This window comes from Taudactylus pleione, unplaced genomic scaffold, assembly GCF_031769625.1.
Source record: "Taudactylus pleione unplaced genomic scaffold, aTauple2 ptg000404l, whole genome shotgun sequence".
NCBI lineage: Eukaryota > Metazoa > Chordata > Amphibia > Anura > Myobatrachidae > Taudactylus > Taudactylus pleione.
Window position 1 is genome coordinate 13,423 of NW_028284806.1, and position 23,999 is coordinate 37,421.

General features: G+C 46.5%; 1 protein-coding gene across 2 annotated transcripts; it reads left to right on the forward strand.

Annotated features, from left to right (window-relative positions):
- Window positions 1–9: 9 nt before the first annotated feature.
- Window positions 10–16,761, forward strand: LOC148506427 (uncharacterized). Of its 2 annotated transcripts, none has more exons than XM_088446770.1 (5): window positions 10–78; window positions 6,728–6,842; window positions 8,431–8,619; window positions 8,699–8,822; window positions 12,762–16,761. In XM_088446770.1, exons 1-5 carry the CDS (start codon window positions 17–19, stop codon window positions 13,772–13,774), a joined length of 1,503 nt encoding a protein of 500 aa, XP_088302896.1. In that variant the 5' UTR covers window positions 10–16; the 3' UTR covers window positions 13,775–16,761. The 2 variants fall into 2 exon arrangements, with proteins under 2 accessions (XP_088302896.1, XP_088302897.1); XM_088446771.1 differs by lacking the exon at window positions 8,699–8,822 and adding an exon at window positions 9,042–9,096.
- The last annotated feature ends 7,238 nt before the right edge of the window (window positions 16,762–23,999 follow it).

A 23,999-nucleotide genomic window follows, 5' to 3' on the forward strand; every position in this document is an offset into this window, starting at 1 on the left:
TATCAGTTCTCTTTACATGGTTGGAGAAGGTGCTCAGCCGTCATATCTGTGTGTGATATCATTGCAGAGCAGCACCAGGTATTTACCAATTTCTTCTTCAGGGTCCATAGGGCTCTACAGGGAGACCTTGGGGTGTAGGTGGTGGTTGAGGACCGGGCACCACACAGTTAAAGCTTTCAGCTCCCAGGATGCACTGGTCCAACCCCCTATATCCCGCCCCCTGAGTTAGTCACCTCAGTTTCGTCGGTGCCCGGCCGGGGTCCGGTCACCATTATGCAGTGGGCTGCTTTGGCACCCCAGATAGCTTTTTATTTTTATGATTTTATTTACTTTTAGAACTTTATTTGTTGAGCGAGCAGCAGCAGACTGTGCGCAGGACATCTGCGCTGCCACTTCGTCACACCTCCGCAACGCCAGCATCGGCTGGTGATTTTGGTGAGCCTCCTGGGGTCCTCGCTAGCAGGCCCCACGGACGGACCCAGTCTGCAACCCGGACACAAGGGGGCAGGTAAGGCGGGTCATTGCTCACGGTGACCCGCGGTTTGGCCGTTGTACCTCTGGTCTCGGGACAGACCGGAGGCGCTGAGAGTGAACTCAGGCTTTGTCCACAGTGATCCACTAGACCACCAGGGTACATATGGAGCAGGAATCCAGCGTCCCGGTGATTAAAAAAATCAGCATGGGGAGGTCAGCTTTCCCCATTAAAGCGGCCCCTCAGCTCAGGGCACCATTCCTCTGAGGTCTCGCTTCCCTGAACTGCTCTCCTCCTCCGACCACGCCCCCTAAGAGGTCTCCGGCGGCCATTTTCTCTAGACTCTCAGGGAAACACAGGGTCTGGTACCGCTCCCTGGAGTCAGGTTATGTAGCGCTATAGCCTACCAGATGTTGAGTCACTGACCACAGAATCTGTGTAGTTGATTGTAGTGCCCTTCTGCGGTTATATGGTATTTCTGCATTGTATGTGACTTATGCTAGCGCTGCCTGCCTGTTTATTTCTCTATACTGTCAGTATATATCTTTCCCTTTTTTTCCTGACTTTGCCCTAACATACAGGTGTATTCAGGGTTTTTCCCAGTACCTCACATCTCTACAATTAATGTATTGCTGAGAGTTGTCACATACAGTTGGTTACTGCACAGTGCCATATTTGTGCTGTGCGCTCCTGCTGCTTGCCCAAGCATAAGACAGGACCAGTATATTGCTTTCCTACTTGTATCCTACATACCCAGTGGTTGCATTATAACCAGTGCCATATTGTGTGCTATACTACTCTACAGCTATGTCTAGCAAAGGCAAGAGTAACAATAGGCATCTGCTCCCATACTGCTATCATGCATGTTATGTGCTGCAGGCTTAAGTGAGGAGGATTTGATACAAGATGGGTTATGTAGTAAGTGTTATACTCCACCAGGCCCATCAGACCCCCCAGCTCCTGCACAAGAGCCCCCCTGGGCTTCCTTTTCTCAGGTGCTGGCTACTATTGCGGACCGCCTAGCGGTAACGGCTGTAATTCCCCCTATGGGGTTGCCACAACAGGTTCAGGTGATACAGGTACCTCCTGTGCCCTCTCCAAGGGTAGACGTATTCTCTAGCTCAGTACAGAGTCTGGTGGCTACCTCTACAGCCTTTCAAACTATGTTGCATGACGAGAAGCCCCTACCCAGTAAGCTTTCTAAGCGTCCTGTGTTATCATCACAGTCCACGCAGCTGTCAGATTCTGAGGTGTCATCTGAGGAGGCAGAAGATGCTGATCCCTCTAACACTGACTCCCTTCTGGGGGAGGACGAGAGTCAGTCTTAAATTAATATTCCTGCCTTGGTGTGAGCTGTTAGATCCATCTTACTCATAGAAGATGACGAGCCAGCCCCTAAATCTAAGCACCCTCTGTTTAAACGACGGAAAGTGGCTTCAGCAGAATTCCCACATGGCGGCAGCCTGGCAGATGCCTGGTAAGAGGTTTCAGCCCTAAAAACGTCTGACCTCTTGTTATCCATTTCCTGCGGCTCACTGTTCAAAATGGGAGACTCCCCCTGCGGTGGATTCGCATGTTAGGCGTTTAATTAAAAGCGCTAATTGCCTATCCCTACAGTATACTCTTTGAAGGACCCTACGGATAGAAAGGTTGAATCTTGCCTTAAATCAATATACTCTTTCAGCGGCTGTTGCCCGTCCGATCATGGCTATTGCATGGGTGGCTAAAACTATAGAGAGCTTGGCTGAAGACTCTTTCCCTCAGATGCTTCTAGGGAGCAGATGTCTTTCGTTGCTCAAATACAAGATCCAGTTTTTTATATTGGAGAAGCGACATTGGATGCCAGTCTCCTAACCTCCAGAGTCTCGGCCACGGCGGTGTCTGCCCGCCGTACCCTGTGGCTACGCTCATGGAAGGCGGATGAGGACTCCAAGAAAGGCCTAGAAGTGTTAACCTACAATGGGGAGATCTTGTTTGGCCCTGACCTTGACAACATTGTAACCACGTTGGCGGCATCAAAAACTGCATTACTGCCTTCAGCAGCTACTACTGCACAGCCCCGGACTGCATCTTTTAGGTCCTTTCGTCCTCAAGGAAAACCTAAAGGTCAGTCCTTTCCTAGGCAGTCAGCTTCCACTAGGGCCGCCACGCCCAGGACCAAGCAGGCCTGGACCACCAGACGCCTTGCTTCAAAATCTGAGGTTAAGCCCTCAACCTGACTGGACGGGCCTCCCTCTGGGTGATCCCAGAGTGGGAGGCCGACTTCTTCAGTTTGTCCAGTGCTGGTGTAAAACCACCACAGATGCTTGGGTAACAGAAGTGGCCTCTCATGGGTACGCCCTCTCATTTCTTCGATGCCCACCCCACCAGTTTTTCTACTCAGGCCCTCCTTCAGACCCAAGCAAGGCCTTACAAATCCAGAAAGCCATATAGTTCTTTCTGCAAGCAGGGGTAATTGTGCCAGTCCTGCTATCTCAGCGGGGGACCGATTTACTATTCTATTCTCTTTCTGGTTCAAAAGCCGAATGGGTCTCATCGGCCTATCCTCAACCTCAAATCCCTGAACAAATTCCTCAGGGTACCCAGGTCCAGGATCCATCATCCTCGCTATGGAGCCTGGGGACTTTATGGTATCTCTGGATATTCTGGACGCATACCTACTGTACATGTACCTATAGCGCCCTTACATCAGCGATATCTCTGGTTTGCTATACTACAGCAACACTTAAAATTCAGGCTTTTGGGCTATCCACAGCTCCACGGGTGTTTACCAAAATTATAGCTGTCATGGTGGCCCACCTGCGTGATCAGGGTATCCGACTGTTGCCATATCTGGACGACCTCCTGCTCTTAGCAGGATACCCAGAAGTGCTTCACCGCCATCTGTGGCTAACCATTGTTTTCCTTCACAAGCACGGATGGTTAATCAGCTGGAAAAAGTCCCTCCCTGAATCCCTCACAGAGAATGATTCATCTGAGAGCCCTGCTGGATTCTCAGGATTAGAGAATCTTTCTGATATCAGACAAGATCTCCACACTTTAACTACGAGTCTGCAGAAGTCTCCACAGTTGCCGGGTGTCGATTTATTCAGCAATGCAGATTCTGGGATCCATGGTGTCCACATTCGTCAGGGTGGAGTATGCTCAGTTCCACTCCAGGCCTTTGCAAAGGCTAATCCTCTCCAGGTAGAACGGGTTGTCCCATCGGATCAAAGCTGAGACAATGGTACTCTTTCCGGAGGTGCATCTGTCTTGGTGGCTACAGACTTCTCATCTAACCAAGGGTCGTCCCTTTTGGATCCCGCACTGGGTACTTCTAACAATGGACACCAGTCTCCGGTGCTGAGGTGCAGTGACCAGTCCACGCTCTCTTTTGGGTCGCTGGACATCGGTCGAATCAACCCTGCCAGTCAACATATTGGAACTTCGAGCGGTCTACAGGGCCCTCGTACTGGCCCAGAACATACTTCACGGAAAACCTGTACAGGTACAGTCCGACAATGCCACAACAGTGGCTTGCATCAACCATCAAGGAGGCACTCTAAGTCGGTCAGTGATGACAGAAGTGTAACGCAATCTGACATGAGCCGAGGGTCACCTCCAGGCCATCTTCAATGTTCATTCCGGGAGTTCTCAATTGGGAAGCAGATTTCCTCAGCCGTCATGACGTGCATCCCGGGGAATGGTCTCTTCATCAAGAGGTTTTTCAACTCCTAGTGAACAGATGGGGTCTTCTAGAGGTAGACCTCAAGGCCTCCCGACACGATCACAAACTGCCAGTGTATGGGTCCAGTACAAGAGATGCCGAGGCAACCTTTTGTAGACGCATTATCAGTGAAGTGGACCTACCAGTTTGCGTACCTATTCCCTCCAGTCTCCCTTCTTCCTCGAATTCTTTGGAAGTTCAAACAAGACGGAGGCACTGTCCTGTTGGTGGCTCCAGCTTGGCCCAGACGTCATTGGTACTCAGATCTTCGGAGTCTCTCCATTGACACTCCGTTCCTGCTGCCTCAATGACTGGACAATTGTGTCGTACCAGAAGCTACGACCCCCAAGTGTTTTAGGATTTCCAGAGTCCTGGCCTTCCTTCAGGCTGGATTGGACCTTGGACTCTGCCTGGCCTCACTGAAAGTGCATGTTTCTGCTCTATCCATTTGGTTCCAGCGTAGACTTGCTCCACTTCCGTATGTCCACACCTTCCTCCAGGGTGTCCTCCGTATACAACCTCCCTATGTCCCTCCAGTGGCTCCATGGGAATTGACATTAGTGCTTTGTGCCCTCCAGTGTCCTCTGTTTGAACCCCTGGATTCTGTGGAATTCAAGTGGCTCACAGCGATGACTCTCTTTTTCTTCTGGCTATGGCGTCCCCTAGAAGTGTGTCAGATTTAGGGGCGCTCTCCTGTCACTCCCCATTTCTGATATTCCATCAGCACAGGGCTGTGCTTTGGACTCGCCCTGGTTTTCTTCATAAAGTAGTTACTAGTTTCCACATTAATGAGGAAATTGTAGTCCCGGCCTTTCAATAACCAGACCTATCAGCAGGTGATACGTGCCCTCAGGATATACGTGGGCCGTAACGGTTCCCTTCGGAGATCAGACTCCTTGTTTGTGCTCTATGGATTTCACAAGAAGGGATGGCCAACCAACAAACAGAAATTGGCTAGATGGCTTCGCATGACTATCTCACAGGCTTACACGCAGGCAGGCCTTCCTGTACCGGCTACTGTTACTGCTCACTGTACTCGCTCTGTGGGTCCTTCGTGGGCAGCTCGCCGTGGTGCCTCAGCTGAACAGCTTTGTAAGGCAGCCACGTGGTCCTCTGTCCATACATTTCTGAGGTTTTATGCCTTCAAAACTTTTGTCTCTCAGGATGCTTCATTTGGGCGCTGGATTCTCCTCTCAGCTCAGGAGCTTCCTCAGCCTTAAATGACTGTTTTGGGACATCCCCAAGGTCTCCCTGTGGAGCCCTATAGACCCTGGAGAAGAAAATGAGTTATGGCAAAACTTAACTTTGTTAACTCTTTCGTCGAAGTCCATAGGGTCCACAGGGCACCTAGCTTCATATGGGTTATGTTTCTGGTCACCGGTTTTCCGTCTCCTTCGACATGAGAGTGTGATTCTTGTGTGTACCAGTCTTCCTTCTCTCTTTTCTCCCCCTCCGGCCTTTTGGCTTGTCACGATCTGAAGTATCTTGGAGGCGGGGTATAGGGGGTTGGACCAGTGCATCCTGTGAGATAGGGAGCAAATCGTACAGCCCACTGCTCCTGTGGCCACTTTAGCCTAGTAGCCTTGCGCTCAAAGGTGCACAAATAGACTTCGATGTCACCTGATGGTGTCAGCTTTAGCAGCACCTCCTGCTCCCATCCATTTTTCCTTATTTCCACTAATTCTTCAGGCAGTAACTGAATTTGGGTTGCTCTGTATCAGGGTTTGCTGCCCTGTAGCCATCACAGCAAACCTTCTCAGAACCTCCTTCATTTTACACAGTGTGTCCACTTTGTGGATAAACTTTAGCAGGTATAATTCAATTAGCCAGTTCAATAACCAAAGTGAAAGCTAGCAGCTAGCTTTGAGTGTTCTCCACCCGTACTGACCACACTGCCATAAATAAACACACAACACCGTGTTTCCTGGCCTCGAAGCCACACACACCAGCATTAGTTAAGTTCCGTATGACCAATTGCCATTTAAAGGCCGTCCCTGCTGCTGTTAGTGCGGCTCTGTCTCACCAAATCGCGGTGCAGGGAGTAGCGTCCTGTAGTGCGTCTTGCTGTCGCTGTGGGTAGTCCCAGTTTCAGGACTCTTTGCCGTGCAGCAGCATCCAGCAAAATGGTGCCTGTACGTGCACCAAATGTGACAAGGATCACATACACCGGTGTAAAAGTTCCCAATGACGGATTTATTACTCCACAGCTTTCCAAGACAGGCAGAAGGTCAGCAGGTCACAAGCAAGTCACTCCCTTTGGAGTAGTTGAACCTCGAAAAATGTCTTCTTAGTGGGCACCTACATCATGGAAGGAATATACCCGCCAATGTTCATGTTTCTAGGTCCAGGTGTTTGGGTGGGCTGGGTATGTGTGTGTGTGGGGGTATATATATATTATAGAAATTGTATAATAAAAAAATATATATTATAATATTTATCCCCATTATATAGATTAAAAATTGTGTTAATTATTTGGGTGTAATGCCAACTTAGGTTTGTTCCTATGTAAGGTGAAGCCCGTTTTTAAAGTTTGGAGGTCTCTCTAACAGAGCACATGTCAAAGTGAGACCCATCTATTCACGGAGGATGGACAAGGACCGGGGTCACATGACTGAGCGGATATTAAACATCACCCTAGAGATCATCTGCCTGCTGACTGGGGAGGTGAGGGTCTTGTATGTGTTTTGTGTGTTAGTCATTACAAGATTTTATTGTAGCACAAGTGGCACGGACCGAAATTGAAAGGCAATTTTTTTTATATTTTCATTTTATCTGCAAAAGTGCTTGTAGGAGGATTTAAGTTCCCCTCTCTCAACCCTGGATCGCTTATCACGCCGAGCACACTCAGAGCGGGCTTATATATGATTATCAGCCCCTCCGAGTGCTGCTTTCTGCTCAGGAGGGACTGATCGGTCCCCTCTGGGCTGCCTGTCACGCGATCCACTGTGCTCCGCTTATATGGGGGGGATATAGGGGAATCTATTAGAATGTGGGGTGTAGGTGTCATCACCTACGGATCTATGGTCACCGGGTTGGGGTGGTTTTATACTACTGGATGTTTCAAAGCCTATATCTCCTGTGGTCTTTACCAAGTTGATGGTGACCATACAATCACTACTCAGTACAAAGGTAGTGACAATCATTCCTTATTTGGATACCTACCTAATGATCAAAGTGGCCTCCCCAGCCTTACCTTAGGCCCAGGTGAAGGAGGCTGAGAAAACTTTGGGATCTCATGGTTGGCTCCTCAGTTTAGGCCATGTCTAAACTGGTTCCTTTCCAGAAAAGGAACCTTCTGGGATTATTATTCGATACCGTGCGACAGTGGAGGGTTTTCCCCACAGAGAAGATCCTCTGCTTTCAGGAGTACTGGGCAAAATGGTGTCCACTTTCTGAGGCGGCACAGTTTGCCAGGTACCACACAAGGGAATATCCGATAGAGATCCTCTCAATGTGGAAGAAGTATCGTGTAGACTTGTCACCCCAGTGGGGCCCATTATACTAGATCTGAGAGCGGACACATGGTCTGGCGTGCAGGCATTCATAAAGTATCATCATTTTGAGACCTTTGCATCCAAGGACGCCGGTTCTGGGTGTAAGGTGCTGAGCATCTCCCAGGGGTGTTACCAACCTTTCTGGGGCAGCTTTGGGACATCCCCTGTGTTTTAGTATCTATCCAGGGATGAAGGGGAATATGAGATTCTTGTAGTTAGGTTAAATCATTTTGTCAGATTCCATGGGGAATACTGAACACGCTCTAGTCCTTTTAGTTCTAGTTTCTTTGGCCCATCATAGTTTGCTCTTATTTGGACATGTTTCTCTCCTTTTTTAGTCTATCCCAACTTTGTCCTTTTGCGGGTCTAATAACATAAAAAAAACCTGAATTTAGAGTCCGCCATTGTGTTATAGAGGGGGGAGGGTTCATTTGAAAGTCCCCAGGCTCTTCAGACCACTGCCATAGTGCGGTGTTTATGTACCCACCCATGGAAACGGAGAAAAGATTTAACGTAAGAAAATCCTGATTATTTTTTTTATCATCTTTTACGACCTATGATTATATACATAATAAACTTGTTTTATATTTCACTGTATAAGTGTGGTCTTATGCACATTCTATGGTAATGTCCAATGATGTTTCTTTTCTGCTCGTCCTCGACCCTATTTTGATGTGTTTGAGCTCTGTGTATCTTTGTATTGCTATTTATTCTCTATTTCTGCAGTTGTATTTATTTATATTGTTATCAATGAACAGGATTGTACAGTTATAACTAAATCTGGCGAGCCTGTGAACCCCGGCAGCTGCTCCCGTGGGTCAGGAGGACTGAGCAGGACCCAGAGCCCCATCACGGTGCCTCCACCTCACTCACTGATACATGAGAGACACAATGACCAGAAGATCCTGGAACTCACCAACAAGATCATTCAGTTGCTGACTGGAGAGGTGACTGCTGGGAATGGGACATTATACAGTAACACCAGGGGATGTGTCTGGGTGATGACTGTATCATTGTGTGTGTCAGGTCCCTATAAGGTGTGAGGATGTCACTGTCTATTTCTCCATGGAGGAGTGGGAGTATATAGAGGAACACGGGGGTCTGTACAAGGACGTGATGATGGAGAATCACCGGCCCCTCACATCACTGGGTAAGAGGAGGGGTAATCACAGTCCTGTTTTAAATATCACTATGTGCAAACACAATCCATACATGTCAAGCAGAGGGCTAATGACACCTATAAATAATGGGGTATCGCCTACATTAGGCTAATAGTGTGGATGTGTATGAATGAATGTGTGCAGGGATCAGTCTACGTAAATCTGCATTGTAAGCACTAAGGTTGTCTTGTTTCTCCCTTTTATTACAGACATCTGCACAGCTAGGAAATATGACGTGTGTTGAATGTGGTGGAGCCAAATTAGGTAACCTGCAGCTCTCCGGCTGCTCGGGGGGCTATAATTCCCAAAGTGCCCTGCCGCGGCATGCTGGGCCTCTTAGTTCCACAAAAGCAGTTTGCCTAGCATGTGGCCGCGTGTGTGAAAGGTGGGGTGCCCAGGACCTTTTCTGCTGTCTGGACTCCATCGTGAAAACTCTCCAGACCTCCGACTAGTAGTTCACTGCTTGGAAGACTAAAGGGGTCGGGGGCAGCTCGGCTTAGCAGAGGCCTTGGGAAATGGACTGGGGCACACAGTTCTCCCCTGTGCAGTTACTCTGTCCCCCTCTACAGTTTTTTTCGAGAAGGGTCCGTTCTGTTGCTGTTTCGTGCACCTGCGTACTCTTCTTAGGATTTGCATGGAAGGGGCATACCAGAAAATTTAGGCAAGTGTGGAAAAATGATGCAAAGTAAGAATGCATTTAACAATAGAGGTGTTAATAGTTTATTTTTATCAATTAACAAAGTGCAAAGTGAATGAACAAAGGAGAAATCTAACTCAAATCAATATTTGATGTGACCAACCTTTGCCTTCAAAACAGCATCAATTCTTCTAGGTACACTTGCACAGTCAGGGATTTTGTAGAATTATAGTCAGGTGTATGATTAACCAAACAGGTGATGATGATCATCATTTTTATATGTAGGTTGAAACAACTTCACTAATGGAAACAAAAACAGCTGTGTAGGAGGCTTAAAACTGGGTGAGGAACAGCCAAACTCTGCTACAAAGGTGAGATGGTGGAAAACTGTTTCATGTCACAGGTCATACACCATGACAAGACTGAGCAGCAAGATACAAGGTAGTTATACTGCATCAGCAAGGTCTCACCCAGGCAAAGATTTCAAAGCAGACTGGGGTTTCAAGATGTGCTGTTCTAGCTCTTTTAAAGTAGCACAAAGATACGGGCAACGTTTAGGACCATAGACGCAGTGGTCGGCCAAGGAAACTTAGTGCATCAGATGAAAGACACATCATGCTTCCCTTCGAAATCGGAATATGTCCAACAGTGCCATCAGCTCAGAACTGGCAGAAACCAGTGGTACCCAGGTACACCCATCTACTGTTCGGAGAAGTCTGTCCAGAAGTGGTCTTCATGGAAGAATTGCGGCCAAAAATCCATACCTTCAACGTGGAAACAAGGCCGATGGAAACAAGGCCGAGCGACTCAACTATTCACGAAAACATAGGAACTAGGGTGCAGGAAAATGGCAGCAGGTGCTCTGGACTGATGAGTCAAAATATGACATATTTGGCTGTAGCAGAAGGCAGTTTGTTCGCCGAAGGTCTGGAGAGCGGTACAATGAGTGTCTGCAGGCAACAGTGAAGTATGGTGGAGGTTCCTTAAAAGTTTGGGGCTACATTCCAGCAGATGGAGTTGGGGATTTGGTGAGGATTAATGGTGTCCTCAATGCTGAGAAATACAGGCAGGTACTTCTCCATCATGCAAAACCATCAGGGAGGCGTCTGATTGGCTCCAAATTTATTCTGCAGCAGGACAACGACCCCAAACATACATCCAATGTCATTAAGAACTATCTTCAGCGTAAAGAAGAACAAGGAGTCCTGGAAGTGATAATATGGCCCCCACAGAGCCCTGATCTCAACATCATCCAGTGTCTGGGATGTAGAGACAGAAGGATGTGAGCAAGCCTACATCCACAGATGATCTGTGGTTAGTTCTCCAAGATGCTTGGAACAACCTCCCTGCCGATTTTCCTTTAAAACCTGTGTGCAAGTGTACCCAGAAGAATTGATGCTGTTTTGAAGGCAGAGGGTGGTCACACCAAATATTGATTTGATTTCAATTTCTTTTCTGTTCATTCACTTTTGCATTTTGTTAATTGATAAAACTAAACTAATAGCACTTCTATTACTGAAAGCATTCTTACTTTGCGGCGTTTTTTCCACACCTGCCTAACACTTTTGCACAGTACTGTAGCTTATTCACTATCTGCGCAGAATTATTTTTGGTAATCTAAAAAAAATGGTCACATATTAGTCCTGTGCTTCTGCGGTCAGAGTCTGGCATGCAAGGGTTTTTGTTTTTTTAAGCGGGTAGAGCTATTAAAATTCAATTTTAAAAATTAGCATGCATGTACTGGACAACACAACCTAGCCCCGTTCCCTAACAGCGCGACTGACCACCCGCGAATAGCCATTATCGCAAACTATACGCCTCCCTATTCCCAGGTGTATATTGCAATTTTCATCCATCGTACACAGAAACACTCTATTGCCAGATATATTTTGCATGGAGTTAACCCCTATTACCAAGTATATACTGTACCTGTACTACAGTGCCATGTATTGCACAAATCCAAAATCTATTCTCCAATCATATATTGAATATATAGCCCCCCCCCCCTTGAAGTTCTAAACATATATTACTGATACAGATGTCTTCACGCATACCTATCCTCTAAATCGCACCAAATAGCCCCTTTGAGCACCCCACGGACTTTGTGACTTGAAAGATCTACAGTAAAAAGCTAGACAATGTCTAGATAGACACCAGACAGTCAATATGTCGACAGGGACAAAAGATCGACTAGTAAGCAGGGCGACTGTTACAAATGGTCGACATAAAAAAATCTTCACTCTAACCCTCCCTTCTGGTGCCTAGCCCTAACCCTACGGTAAGTGCCTAACCCTAAAAAAAAAAGAAAAGCATATGGTGACCATTTTTTTTTTTTTTTTTTTTTTGTGTCAACAATTTTCATGGCGACCTGTTGAACATGTCGTTCATTTTTATCCATGTCGACCTATTGACTGTCTAACATCTGGTGTCTATCTCGACATTGTCTGTCTACCTTTTTACTGTAGATCTTTAGACTGGATCCCTTGTGACTTAGCCGCACCAAAACACTGATCCAAAGTACATAGTAGCACTATAACAGACCTAAGAAACAAAATTAAAAAACTAACAGTCTAGTAAAAAAAAAGCAGAAGACGGGTCCTATACTAGTGACCCTGGTCATGCTTCCTTATGCCTATACTGCGACTTTATACCAATTCCTTTGCTCCAAAAATACTAATCCTAAGTAACTAGTACACTATAAGCAAATGAAGGCGCATAATTGAGGAAAAAGTGCACAGTATGGTAATTGCTACCGATATGGCGCAAAAAAAGGCCAGCTGTATGAGGGAATATATGTCGCTATGCATTTTCTTACACCTTGGTGGGAAGACCGAGGTCAGGAAAGATTCATGTGAGCTGGAAAGTATTGCGTGTAGATAGAAGTGAGGCGACAGGAAACCTAGTTGAGAAGACAGACCGCTGAGCTGATTTTGGAAGCGAGAGGAGAACGAGAGTTAGGAGTGAGGCGCTGAAACGGGGAGAGCAGAGGAGTCCCCACGAAATGGAGCAGCAGAGGAGGAGGATACTGGTGGCTGAGTGTTCACCTGTGGATGGAGATATGGTTGTAAGGGTGATGGGAAGGGTGTGAGGTGCATATCATTTGTGATTTGTGCACAAATTGTGACGAGATGTGTTTAGAGGTGGAGGGCGCACTATATAATTGGGATGTGGTGTTAGGAGGGGGCACATCCACTGTCACTTATGAGGATAAAACCTCTAAATATTGGTCAGTATTGCGTTCGGTAAATATAAGTCAAACTTCTAAATTATTATTATTTTTTTTTTTAATCAGGTTTATCCGAAACCACACAGATCAAAGAGGATTCAGTCTCCCTCAGAGAAGGAGACCCCAGAGAACCGGATATTGATGCACCCACAGACCACGCAGAGGATACAGCTGCTCATATCAGCGACGGATCGGTCTCGTGTGAAGAAGTAGATCTCTCGGACACAGACACCTATACACCCACAGATCACACACCCTACACATCCACTTATTTTAAGGAGGAATCCACCTCCGGGGAAGAAGGAGACTTCTCAGACACCGACATTTATTCGCCCGCTGATCCTACGCAGTTTCTAGCTCACATTAAGGAGGAATCGGTCTCGAGCGAAGGCGGAGACCTCTCGGACACCGACATTTATACACCCACCGAGCAGGCAGAGTATCCCTCGGTTCACCAAGCAGCTAACACCACAGACAGAACGAGCAACCGCTCGGAGAGTCAAAACTATATCATTAACCGCATAGATCACCACAGAGACGACGGCCACGACGAGCCGCACTCCATCATATGCTCCGAATGCGGAGAATGTTTTTCATCCGACTCCATGCTGGTTCTGCACCAGGGGATCCACACCGGGAAAAAAATCTTTTCTTGTCCAGATTGCGGCATGTGTTTTAGCAACAGCACCTACCTCAGCGCCCATCTGAAAACCCACACGGGGACCAAGCAGTTCGCCTGCATCGAGTGCGGGAAACGTTTCGCCAACGAAGCCGATTGCCTCAAGCATCAGAACGCCCACACGGTCAGGAAGCCTTACATTTGCAACGTGTGTGGGAAGTATTTTTCCAACAACTCCAACCGCGTCAGACACCAGAAAATCCACACGGACGAGAAGCCGTTTTCTTGCTCCGAGTGCGGGAAGAGCTTTAGGCGGAAAACGCACCTTACTATACACAGCAGAGTCCACACGGGCGAGAAGCCGTTTAATTGCCCCGAGTGCGGGAAATGTTTTAGCTGTAGCGCGCACCTCACCGCACATCGCCGGATTCACCGGAGAGAAGCCATTTTCTTGCTCTAAATGTGGGAGCTGGTTTAGTTCTGGCGCACATCTCGTCAGCGGTGAAGTCACAAAGGAGAGGAACCAACTCCCGGAGGCAGGGCCTGTATATCTACAGTTCCTGTATGCCCCAATGCCAGGCATGAGAAACAATGTTTTGAGCGTGGCAGCTACACCTGAGCGAAGTCGTTCGTATGTTCTGTTTTGTGCGAGTTTTACAAGTCTTCGCTCACATCAACCTGCACAACTAGGACGAGGCGATAACAATTGTCTTGCTGTACAGGAGAAAGTTTAATTCAGACTAACAGTGCAAGAAGCCAACTCGGGAGCATCCACGCTCCAGTACCTGAGTGGACAGAGTTTCCTCATGCCATCTTGGACCATGTTTTTTTTCTTTTAGTTTGACCTAAACTCGCTACCTGTAGATGTGGGACATGCATAGACGGAAGTATGGTCTAAGTAAACGGGAAGGAGCTCTATGAAAAAGCCGGGCCTCCTTGCTGACCTACCGGATCTCTCCTGCTAAATCGCTGGTGGTTATCCATGAAGATTAAGGCTGACTGAAAATCTGCTAGCCACCACTGGTCCAGCAATTCCCATTCAGTGATTGAACATGGCAGCTTGTGAATGGACAAGCCCGTCTCTGTATGAAGTTGCGGTGTGACCGGTTTCACCTGCAGTGGAAAGGAGATGGACGTATATTTGTTACGTGTTCAGTGGCAAAGTATCATGTTTGTATACTTGATGTTGTACTGGGCAGGAGGATGACTAAAATGGCCGCCCCTTAGACCATTGCATCACTTTGGTACCTCAGTCAGGACCTGTTAAAGAGTAATCGGCTAAGACAATTCCCATTACATCTTCCCTCTTTCTGCTTTTAGTAAAGGCTCCTTTTGAGCTCTACTCTATTCCGGCACCTCCTAAGTTATCTGCAAAATGGCCGCATTCCCATTCAGCCAATCACTTACGCCCATCCAGTACACCCACATACTTATTTCCGTGCGGGCATTTTTGCGGTAGCGAGATTGAAAAAATTGATGGGGAAGTAGATTCTGGATGTGATTCGGTCGTAGGATGTGCCATTATAGCGTCCCTGCTAGTAATTACTTTGTGCTGCTTTTTATTTTGTGTGTTTTCGTCCTTTCCAGCTTTTATCTTGTTATGGTTTTTTATGTGTATCGTCCCGTTTCACAACTATTTGTTTTGGAGATTTGGGCTGGATACCTTCTGGAACTGTGCACTTTATGGATCTGTATCTCGACAATACACTCTATAGTAGGGGTGGTCATGGACCATTGATGAGTAACCATCGATGGCTTCCTACCGATGGTCGATTGTTTTGCCATCCATTGCAGAGATCCGATGGTACAATGCTTTGCAATGATTTTTTTTTTCCCGCTGGCGCAGGAGCACAGTATAGATCTGTCCCCTACGCAACATGCAAAGCTCCATCCCACCTCTGTAATACCCCTACTCCAGCTTTGGCCTCCTGGCGTTGATCCCTTTGTTAAATGAGAGCATGTATTTGCCTTACTTGTAATTTTGGGGCCTGAGAGATACTCAAATGTCCTATGTGGGCTTAAACAGTCCCTGGGGCCTAGTACCAAATAATAAGATTTGGAGACAGTGAAAGAACAGCAACGGATTAGGTATAGATGCATAAAATACAAATCAAACACAGGTCATACAATTCAGATCACACTTTGGAAACAAAGCAAAAAAAACTGACACAGTAGATATTGACCAGGGTATCCGGTCATTAGGTCTACAATAAAAAGGTAGACAATGTTTAGCTAGACAATACAAGTTAGACAGGGGCTGAAGGTCGACACACTAAAGGTCGACTAGTAAGAAGGTCGACAGGGTCATTAGGTTGACACTTTTTTATTTATTTTTTTAAGGGGTAGGCACTTACCGGAGGGTTAGGCACATACTCCAACGGTTAGACACCAGGAGCGAGGGTTAGGCTCTAGAAGGGACGGTTAGGGTCAGGCACCTACCCCGATGGTTAGGGTTAGGCACTGACCCCTATGGTTAGGGTTAGGCCCCAGGAGGGAGGATTAGGCACTAGAAGGGACGGTTAGGGTCAGGCACCTACCTCGACGGTTAGTGTGAAGATTAGGGCTAGGAAGAAAAAAAAGTTGACCATTTCTGTGTCGACCTACTGACCCTGTCAACCTTTTTACCAGTCGACCTTTAGTGTCTTCCTTCAGACCCTAATTGCCTGTCTGAATAGTATTGTCTACCTAAACATTGTCTACCTTTTATTGTAGCCCTAATGATCCACACCCAATAACCAGAGCCCTATGTCGTAGCCTGTGAGATGCAGACACGGCTCAATTTCCGACGAGTTAGCTTGTATTTTTAAAGCGCAAAAATACTTTAAATGGAAATACCTGGTTTTGCCTTTTTAAATTATCGGCGCTTTAAAATTACAGGTAAACTCGACCGGACTCGCGCCCGTGGCTTCACGTTGCAAGCTTTGACATAAGGCCCAAAGAGACACTTAACAAGATATCAACTGAGGTAGCTTAGCCGTCTCAGCACTCCCTAAAGCTGGGCCGTTGTACCCGTATATACCTAAGCTCATGCTGTCCACTGTTGTATTGTTTTGAAGTTGCCGTGTTTTGAGACCAGATCCTGGAACTCTCAGAGAGAAGCTACAGAGATGGCAACCGCAGCTCCACCGATGAAGTCACCACTTTGTAGCCATAGCTGCAGATATATGAAGGTGTAAAAAAAAGATAGTATGTCAATACATTGTCTAGTTTTCTGGCTGGTCTCCTGCCCCATCTTTCCTGCATAGGAGAGCTCCTTTAGGACAGTAAGGAAGAATAACAGCAGGCAGTACAGATGCCGAACACATCAATTATAATACTGTTCATTCTAGCACCCTGCACCTGTGACACCCCGTGCAGTTCCTCTTTCCTGCCTGGGGTGTCGCTCTGCTCTGGTGCCCCTGGCACACTCTGGTCTGTATCTCAGCAGTTTGTTGCATCAGCTGAGTGTGCTAGAAGCACCAGAGCAGAGAGTGACACCCCAGGCAGGAAAGAGGAACTGCACGGGTTGTGACAGGTGCATGGTGCTAGAATGAAGACTATATAATACCGATTCCATCTCCTCGACCCCAATCTCATGTTCTTGGAAGATAGATTTGCTGGGTATATGAATCTGGTGTCAAATCCAAAGTTGGTTTTGAACCAACAAAATTAAGTTTCTCTGTAGTTTTTTTTTTTTTTTTTATAAATCTGTATTATTTCAATTGTCTGTATATATGTAAAATTGTAAATTGTATTTGTCCATATAATGTGACATTTTAATTGTTAAATATGCTCGGTACGGTTTTGTGGCCCGCTTGTTCTGTTGTTTAGAGCTCGTTGAATTTAGGCTGACCGTGTACTTGTTTCGGTAGTCAGAGACTGTGCTGAGAGCAGTCGGGTGCTTTTTTTAAATTATTATTTTTTTTAACCAGTATGCAATAAAAATGCGTGCTCCGATCTATTGTGTATACCGTCCTTTCCTCGTTGTTTTTCACAGTGCCTGCTGGTAGAGCGGAGTGTTTGGACTTTGTCAGATCTCCCATCTGTAGGTCCTCGTCCCAGTTCTCCAAGTGCGAAATTGCAAAAAGAATTACCCTGCGTTATATTTGAACCTCGTATGCTACACCGTAAAAGAGGGATTTCCGCCATTACTCCACTAGTGCTAGTGATTGGTAAAGAGTTTAGATGCAAGACTAATGTAAATCCTGGTGTTCCCCAGAAGCTGGTATGATGACTCTGTGACTTCACTGCTAAATAAACCGAGGTCACAGCCACCGAGATCTTACTATGCGGCATCTTAAAATCCCATGGGATACAGACAAATCCAGAAACGAGCCACGTCGGAGTAGCCAGCACAGGAGCAAGTCCAGGCCAACTCAGACCAGATATATAAAAACAAGCCGAGTCAGGAGCAGGGATACAATTAATAGGGGGATAGGAAGCAACATCCCATCCAAAAAGATTAGGTTCCATTACTAGGCTCCAAGATGGCTGCCCAGGATGGGTCACTCAGAGTTCTCCTCCAGGACTCCACATTCAGCCACCATCCTCCATACGGGCATTTAAATACCTTTCTCGGCCATAAAGTACATACTAGCCTTATTACCGGAGCTACAGCTTCATCCTGGATCCACTTGTGCCTCAGAAGCCAGTGACCGCTTACTGTCTGCTACCTAGACCATGATAACCCTCCGCAATTGCCAGTGGATATTTTGTTTTACATTTCTTCAGTGTTGTATAAGTTGGGTTGTCCTGTTTTCTTTCTGACATGTCGCCTGGGGTACTATTAAATGTTTTACAGGAAGTCCCCATATGGCCAGGCTCTCCCCCCCCCCCCCCCCACCCCTCCTCTCTCTGAGGGCCATTGGCGAAACACAGGGGTGCCATTGCAGGGGCGTGCATATATTGCCCACTACGACGGCATACGCTGCCCGCGGCCTCATAGCGTGCGCTGAAGTAAGCAATTCCTGAGTGAGGTCTGACCTGCCCTTAACTGTGATTGAGGCTGCGATGGTACTCTTATTGTACCGATGTTTTCCCAGTCTTGCTTCACATTAAGGATGTGCGTATAGGTGAAGTGGGCGTTCTTATTTAGTGCTGCAGCGGGATTGCGATCGCTATGGATTAACATTCGCAGTGAAACCGTGCGTACGCAATTTTGCGTCCCGTAGTGAATCAGGCCCTGAGACAGGAAGTGCTAAATAACTAGAAGGGATGTGACATCACAAACGACTTGAGGCAGGACTCATCGTTATCATTCACCTCATTAACATCGATCAGTCTCTATATTGTCCCAGTATGCAAAGATGTACACATGCACCCTACATGGTGGGGACTCGGGCCCTGATGGAGATGGAGGCTAAATATTTATGCAGCGGCTGTGCGAAAATTATAATAATTAAAAAAAAAAAAAAAATTTGATCTGAAGTAATGAATAAAATTAAACAAAACAAAAAAAAAAACCTCATTATCATGCTGAAGTAAAATGAGCTGAAGATAGGCAAGCCCTCCTACTACGCAATGGTTAGCCAATCAGGAGCGGTCTGGGTTTATTGAGTACATGTATTTAATCTTGTTTACGATGCTGTTGTGTTCTATAGTAGCATTCTTCTATGGTATGGTTTTTCTTATTTTTTATTTTCTATATATACACCTATAATAATTCTCTAAGGTCCCCAGTCTCCTACATGCATGCGCAGTGGAAGGCTGTGCGCATGCCCATCTGACTGCTCCCACTGGTAGGGAGAAGGAACAGACCCAGCCTGAGAGCAGACGGGTACAAGAAACTCAGTGAGTATAGGAGCAGGATGGATGGGGTGGAGTAGTGGATAGAGGGGGGGGTTACATTTAATGATCATTATCACAGTTGTAAACTCCTAAAAACAAAACATCTGAACCTACTGCAACGAGATAACCGCATTAAACAGGCATAAATATGGCAGCACGGTGGCGTAGTGGTTAACATTACAGCCTCACAGCACTGAGGTCTTCAGTTTAATTCCCGGTCTTGGCCCTTGTTTGTGTGGGTTTACTCTGGGAGCTCCAGTTTATTCCCACACAAACATATTCTGGTAGATTACTTGGGTTATAACACAATTAACACTGCGTGTATGTATGTATGTCTGTCACTGAAATGTAAGGGAATTTAGACTGTAAGCTCCATATGAATGACCTTTTCTCCTGTAAAGTGCTGCGTAGACTGGTTGCCTTGGAGAAAACACAACAACGTCTAATTTAAAGTGCAATTTGAAAAGGGATCACCAATGACTAGAGTTTGGTAAATTGGGTTGTCCTAACAAATACAGTAAAGCTAGGTACACACATTGCCAATAATCGGGTGATGGGTCTGTTTTCCCGTAGTAAGTAGGCATGAGCGTTTTGATATTTCGCCGATAAAATGGGAAAAAAAATGACCACAATCGCTCTCCTTCGACTATCAAATTGGTCAGACTTGGCAGAAGATAACGGCCAAAAGGTCCCAATATCATGCAGTGTGTGGCCATTCTTGATAACCTGCCCATATTTCCTAGGCTTTTTCGTGACTGCGTTGTGCTCATTGTGGGCGGACATATGCAAATTATCAATCCATGAGCCTGAAAATCTTCAGCCCTTCCGTTTAAAAAAATTGTATAGTGTGTTCCGACGATATCCGGTCCTTCCACTGGCTGAAAAAAAACTTCCCGATTGCCCATTCAACCATAAAAATCACAGTGTGTAGATAGCTTTGTGTAACTACTGGTGATTTGTTGGGGAAACAGAAGCAGTTTAAAAAGATCTTTGGGGGAGATCAGATTTAATGTATTAACCAGACAATCGGAGGGCATTTCAATAGATTGCCAATTAAAATCATAAAAAACCCTCATTAGCTGGAACGACCAATCATGCTGAAGACCTGATATGAAATCAGTGGAAGAGAGGTAAGCCCTCCTACTAAACAATGGCTAGCCAATCAGAAGCGGTCATATGCATTGCGTACCGTAATGGGCCAAAATCTTTTGTACTGGCAGGTAAGCCAATGGGGGGGAAGTCACACTTTTTTTGCCTCAATAGTCAGGATTGGTTAATTTTACATCTTCATCCTCTGAAGAGGTCGCAAACTGTAACGTTTTTTTCCCCCACACGCATTGTGCGATGGCGTTTCCGTCCAATTATGAATAAGGTCCAACCTGAGCATGTTCTATGAACTAATTTTTTTTTTCAGTGGTGAATAGTTTGAATTAGGGATGTGCAGGCTCGGATTAGTTCAGATTTTCCCGCCAAATTCTGATGTATTTATTTTTTCCGCCAAAAATCGGATCTCAGAAAGAGGCAAAACGTCATCTTTCATGGACAAACATCATCATTCCTGGACAAAACTCCATGCAAGATGACGTTTTGCCCGAGAACCGATTTTTGGCGGGAAAAAATAATCTGAATTTGGCGGGAAATACGAACTAATCCGAGCCTGCACATCCCTAGTTTGAATATACAATTCTGTATAATCTCAGCAGTTACCAGGCATTAGAGCAGAATCGTTACACGCTACACAGCCAATAACAGGTCACCCCAATATCACAGCCGTGTGGGTTTGTTGACAGTCCCGTTCCACGTCCACGAGAATGAATACGGGCTTGGGCCCTCGCTTTGCGGCTAGAACATCTTCCACCTTCCTGGGAAGGCTTCCACTTGGACTGCGGACCGTGGCTGCAGGGATTCACATCCACTCAGCCCCAAGAGAGTTAAGGGATATTTATCAAGCCTTGGGTGATAAAGTGGAGAAGTTGTCCAAAAGCATCCAATCGGCTTCTAATCATTCAAAGACTGTGCTAGATAAATGACAGTTAAAAGCTGATTGGTTACTTTAGGCAACTTCTACAATTTATCTCCCTCCAAGCCTTGATACATCTCCCCCTTAGTGATGTGGGGCTGTAATGTTGGGCATGAAACACGCTCGCAGTCTGAGATAGAATTCATCCCGAAGGGCTGTGTGCAGGCCAGTCAAGTTCTTTCACACTAAACTATTTTTTTGATGGACCTCACTTTGCACATCGGGGGCAGTGTCATACCAAAGCAGGAGAAGTCCTTCCCCGAACTATTACACAAAGTTGGGAACATGCTGTTCTCTGGAATGCCATTGTATGCTGTAGCATGAAGATATCCCTACACTAGCACTAAGGGCTCCAGACCATTGTTTCCCCCAAGCTCAGGTCCTTAGGTCGAACTGTCAGCTGGTAAAATGTGGTCCATCTTCCCAGAGAAAGCGTTTCCACGGCTCCGAAGTCCAAAGGCACTCTAGCCAACGGCTGGCACCGTGCATGGTCATCTGAGGCTTGTATGCGGCTGCTTGCCAATGGGAACTCAATCTAAGAAGCTCCCAACCAACAGTTGTTGGGCTGTCGTTGCTACAAAAGAAGTTTGGAACTCGATAGGGTTTATTTTAACCCATGACAGATCTTTTACGTGCTATGCGCTTTCATCACCTGGCGGTTTCCATTCTGTGCGGCTGAGCTGTTGCTGCTCCTCGCCGTTCCACTTCACAATAGCAGCACTTACAGTTGTACTACCTAAACATTCAGGGTCTGATTCTAGGTCCCAGAGTCCCGTCTGCGAGTTTATGCAGATGCTGCTACAAACTCCCTCCCTTCAGTACATCCCGTGCGGCAGAATGTGCAGGGACTGAGTCGGCCACTTTTAGCGCCCGTGAACGCTGTAAAACCGATTGGTGATTCCTTATATGCCACCATCGGTCACGCTATCGGAACTTGCACCAGCCCCATAACAGGTGCAGTGTCTCCATCTGACCACGGCCTCCAATGCTTGCGACTGTGCATCAGTGAACGCACCCCGCTTGCATTGATGCGCCCATGGCACTCCCATAATACGCCCACTGAGCGGACCATTTTTGCGTTAATTTCTAGCCACAGGAGCGCCCGTCACTTGTCCACTTCATTTCTGATACCGTCCGTCTCTATCCAGCGGCGTCTCACTCGTCTCGGTGACACCTTGCGCGGAATCCTGGTAGAAGTTAGTTGGGCGCGCATGTGGCCTCGAGGGCAGGGGGCTTGCACTCGCGGGCAGGGGTGTGGCGCGTTTTAGTCACTCCGGGGATTCCGGAGATGCGGACTGCTCCCCCGGGGTCCACTCTGCAGTGCCGGCTCCCTCACTGTGTCAGGAGCTGAGTGCTGCACCTAATGCTGCAGTGCAGCAACTGGCTCCTGTCACTGAGGAGTCGGCAGTTTGGTGTCACCCCTCGGCGGGTGACACCCAGGTGCGGCCCGCACATCCATTGTGGCGACACTGTCTTTATCACAGCAGCGCCTTTGTCACGCATGCTCCGTAAGAGTTTTTAGACATTGCTAAGAATTGTGTGTGGCTGTGAACCAGACCCACAGTATGTAGATGAGATTAGGGACTACCAGATTGATGAGTGCCACCCACTTCTAGTTTGGACAATTGTCCATCTGGATTTAAAAAAGACCAACCCCTGATGCTCGGTTACCGTGCCTGAGACTCTCAATTCTGGTCAACGGAAACTCCGGAAAGACGATCAGACCAAACCTAAAAGTGATAAAAAGATTGTTTTTCGTCACAATGACTTCTATGTAGGGATGTGCAGGCTCGGATAGGTTCAAATTTTCCCACCAAAAATCGGGTCTCAGAATGAGGCAAAACGTCATCTTCCATGGACTTTTGTCCAGGAATGATGATGTTTGTCCATGAAAGATGACGTTTTGCCTCTTTCAGAGACCCGATTTTTGGCGGGAAAAATCTGAATTTGGCGGGAAAATTCAAACCTATCCGAGCCTGCACATCCCTACTTCTATATATTATGAATATTAGACACTTTCAGACATCGATCGTAAAACAAGTTGTATTATTTTATTACCAAAAACGGATATCTCTCACTTTTCGCACATTTGTAACTAATAATGTATTTATGTGGGTTTTAGTTTTCAGCACAATACAGATAAAAAAATACACGCATGCAATACGGTCAGCACAGTAATCCAAGTAAAAATAGAACCTAAACTAAATTGCCAGCACGTTCTCATACAAATCTTGTAGGGATAATACTTAAAGTGAGGCAGTTTTTTGTCGCGCACGTTAGGGGGAATGATTCAGCGTTTGCGCGATTGTGCACCAAGTCTCTGGCGCAATTTACGTCCGTGGAAACAGACACCGCTGCGACTACGCAAAAGGGGAACTATCTTAAGACGTGTGCAGGTCGGCAACGCTAACATCCGCGCCCGATTTACACCAGGCCAGTGTCACAAACACTTAGATCTTGCTACAGAGGTACACGCAAACCGTGCGCAATGCAGATTATCAAGTAGTTGTGCAAAGAAAACCCCCACAGCGCCTGTGTTACACAGGGTATGCGCACATACTGTAGGTACTGTATGTTTATAGCTCAAACAACTGCCCATCTCGTGTACAGTAAGAAATAACCAGTTAGCGTGAGTGGGGCATTTGCACACACCCGATCGCAAACAGCTCACAAGTGCTGGGGACTATTTTCACCTGAAACAAAGACAGGGAAAGGGAAAAAGGGGAATATCGTCGCACAGACTAAGGAGAAAGAATTCTATCTTAGGATAGTAGGACCACTATACTAATAATAAACTAGAACACATCTAGAATTAATGTATTGGGGCAGTGGTGGTGCTCCCTAGAGTCATATTCATGAACAAGAACAAACAGAAAAGGAAAAACTCTGTGTTGTGAGC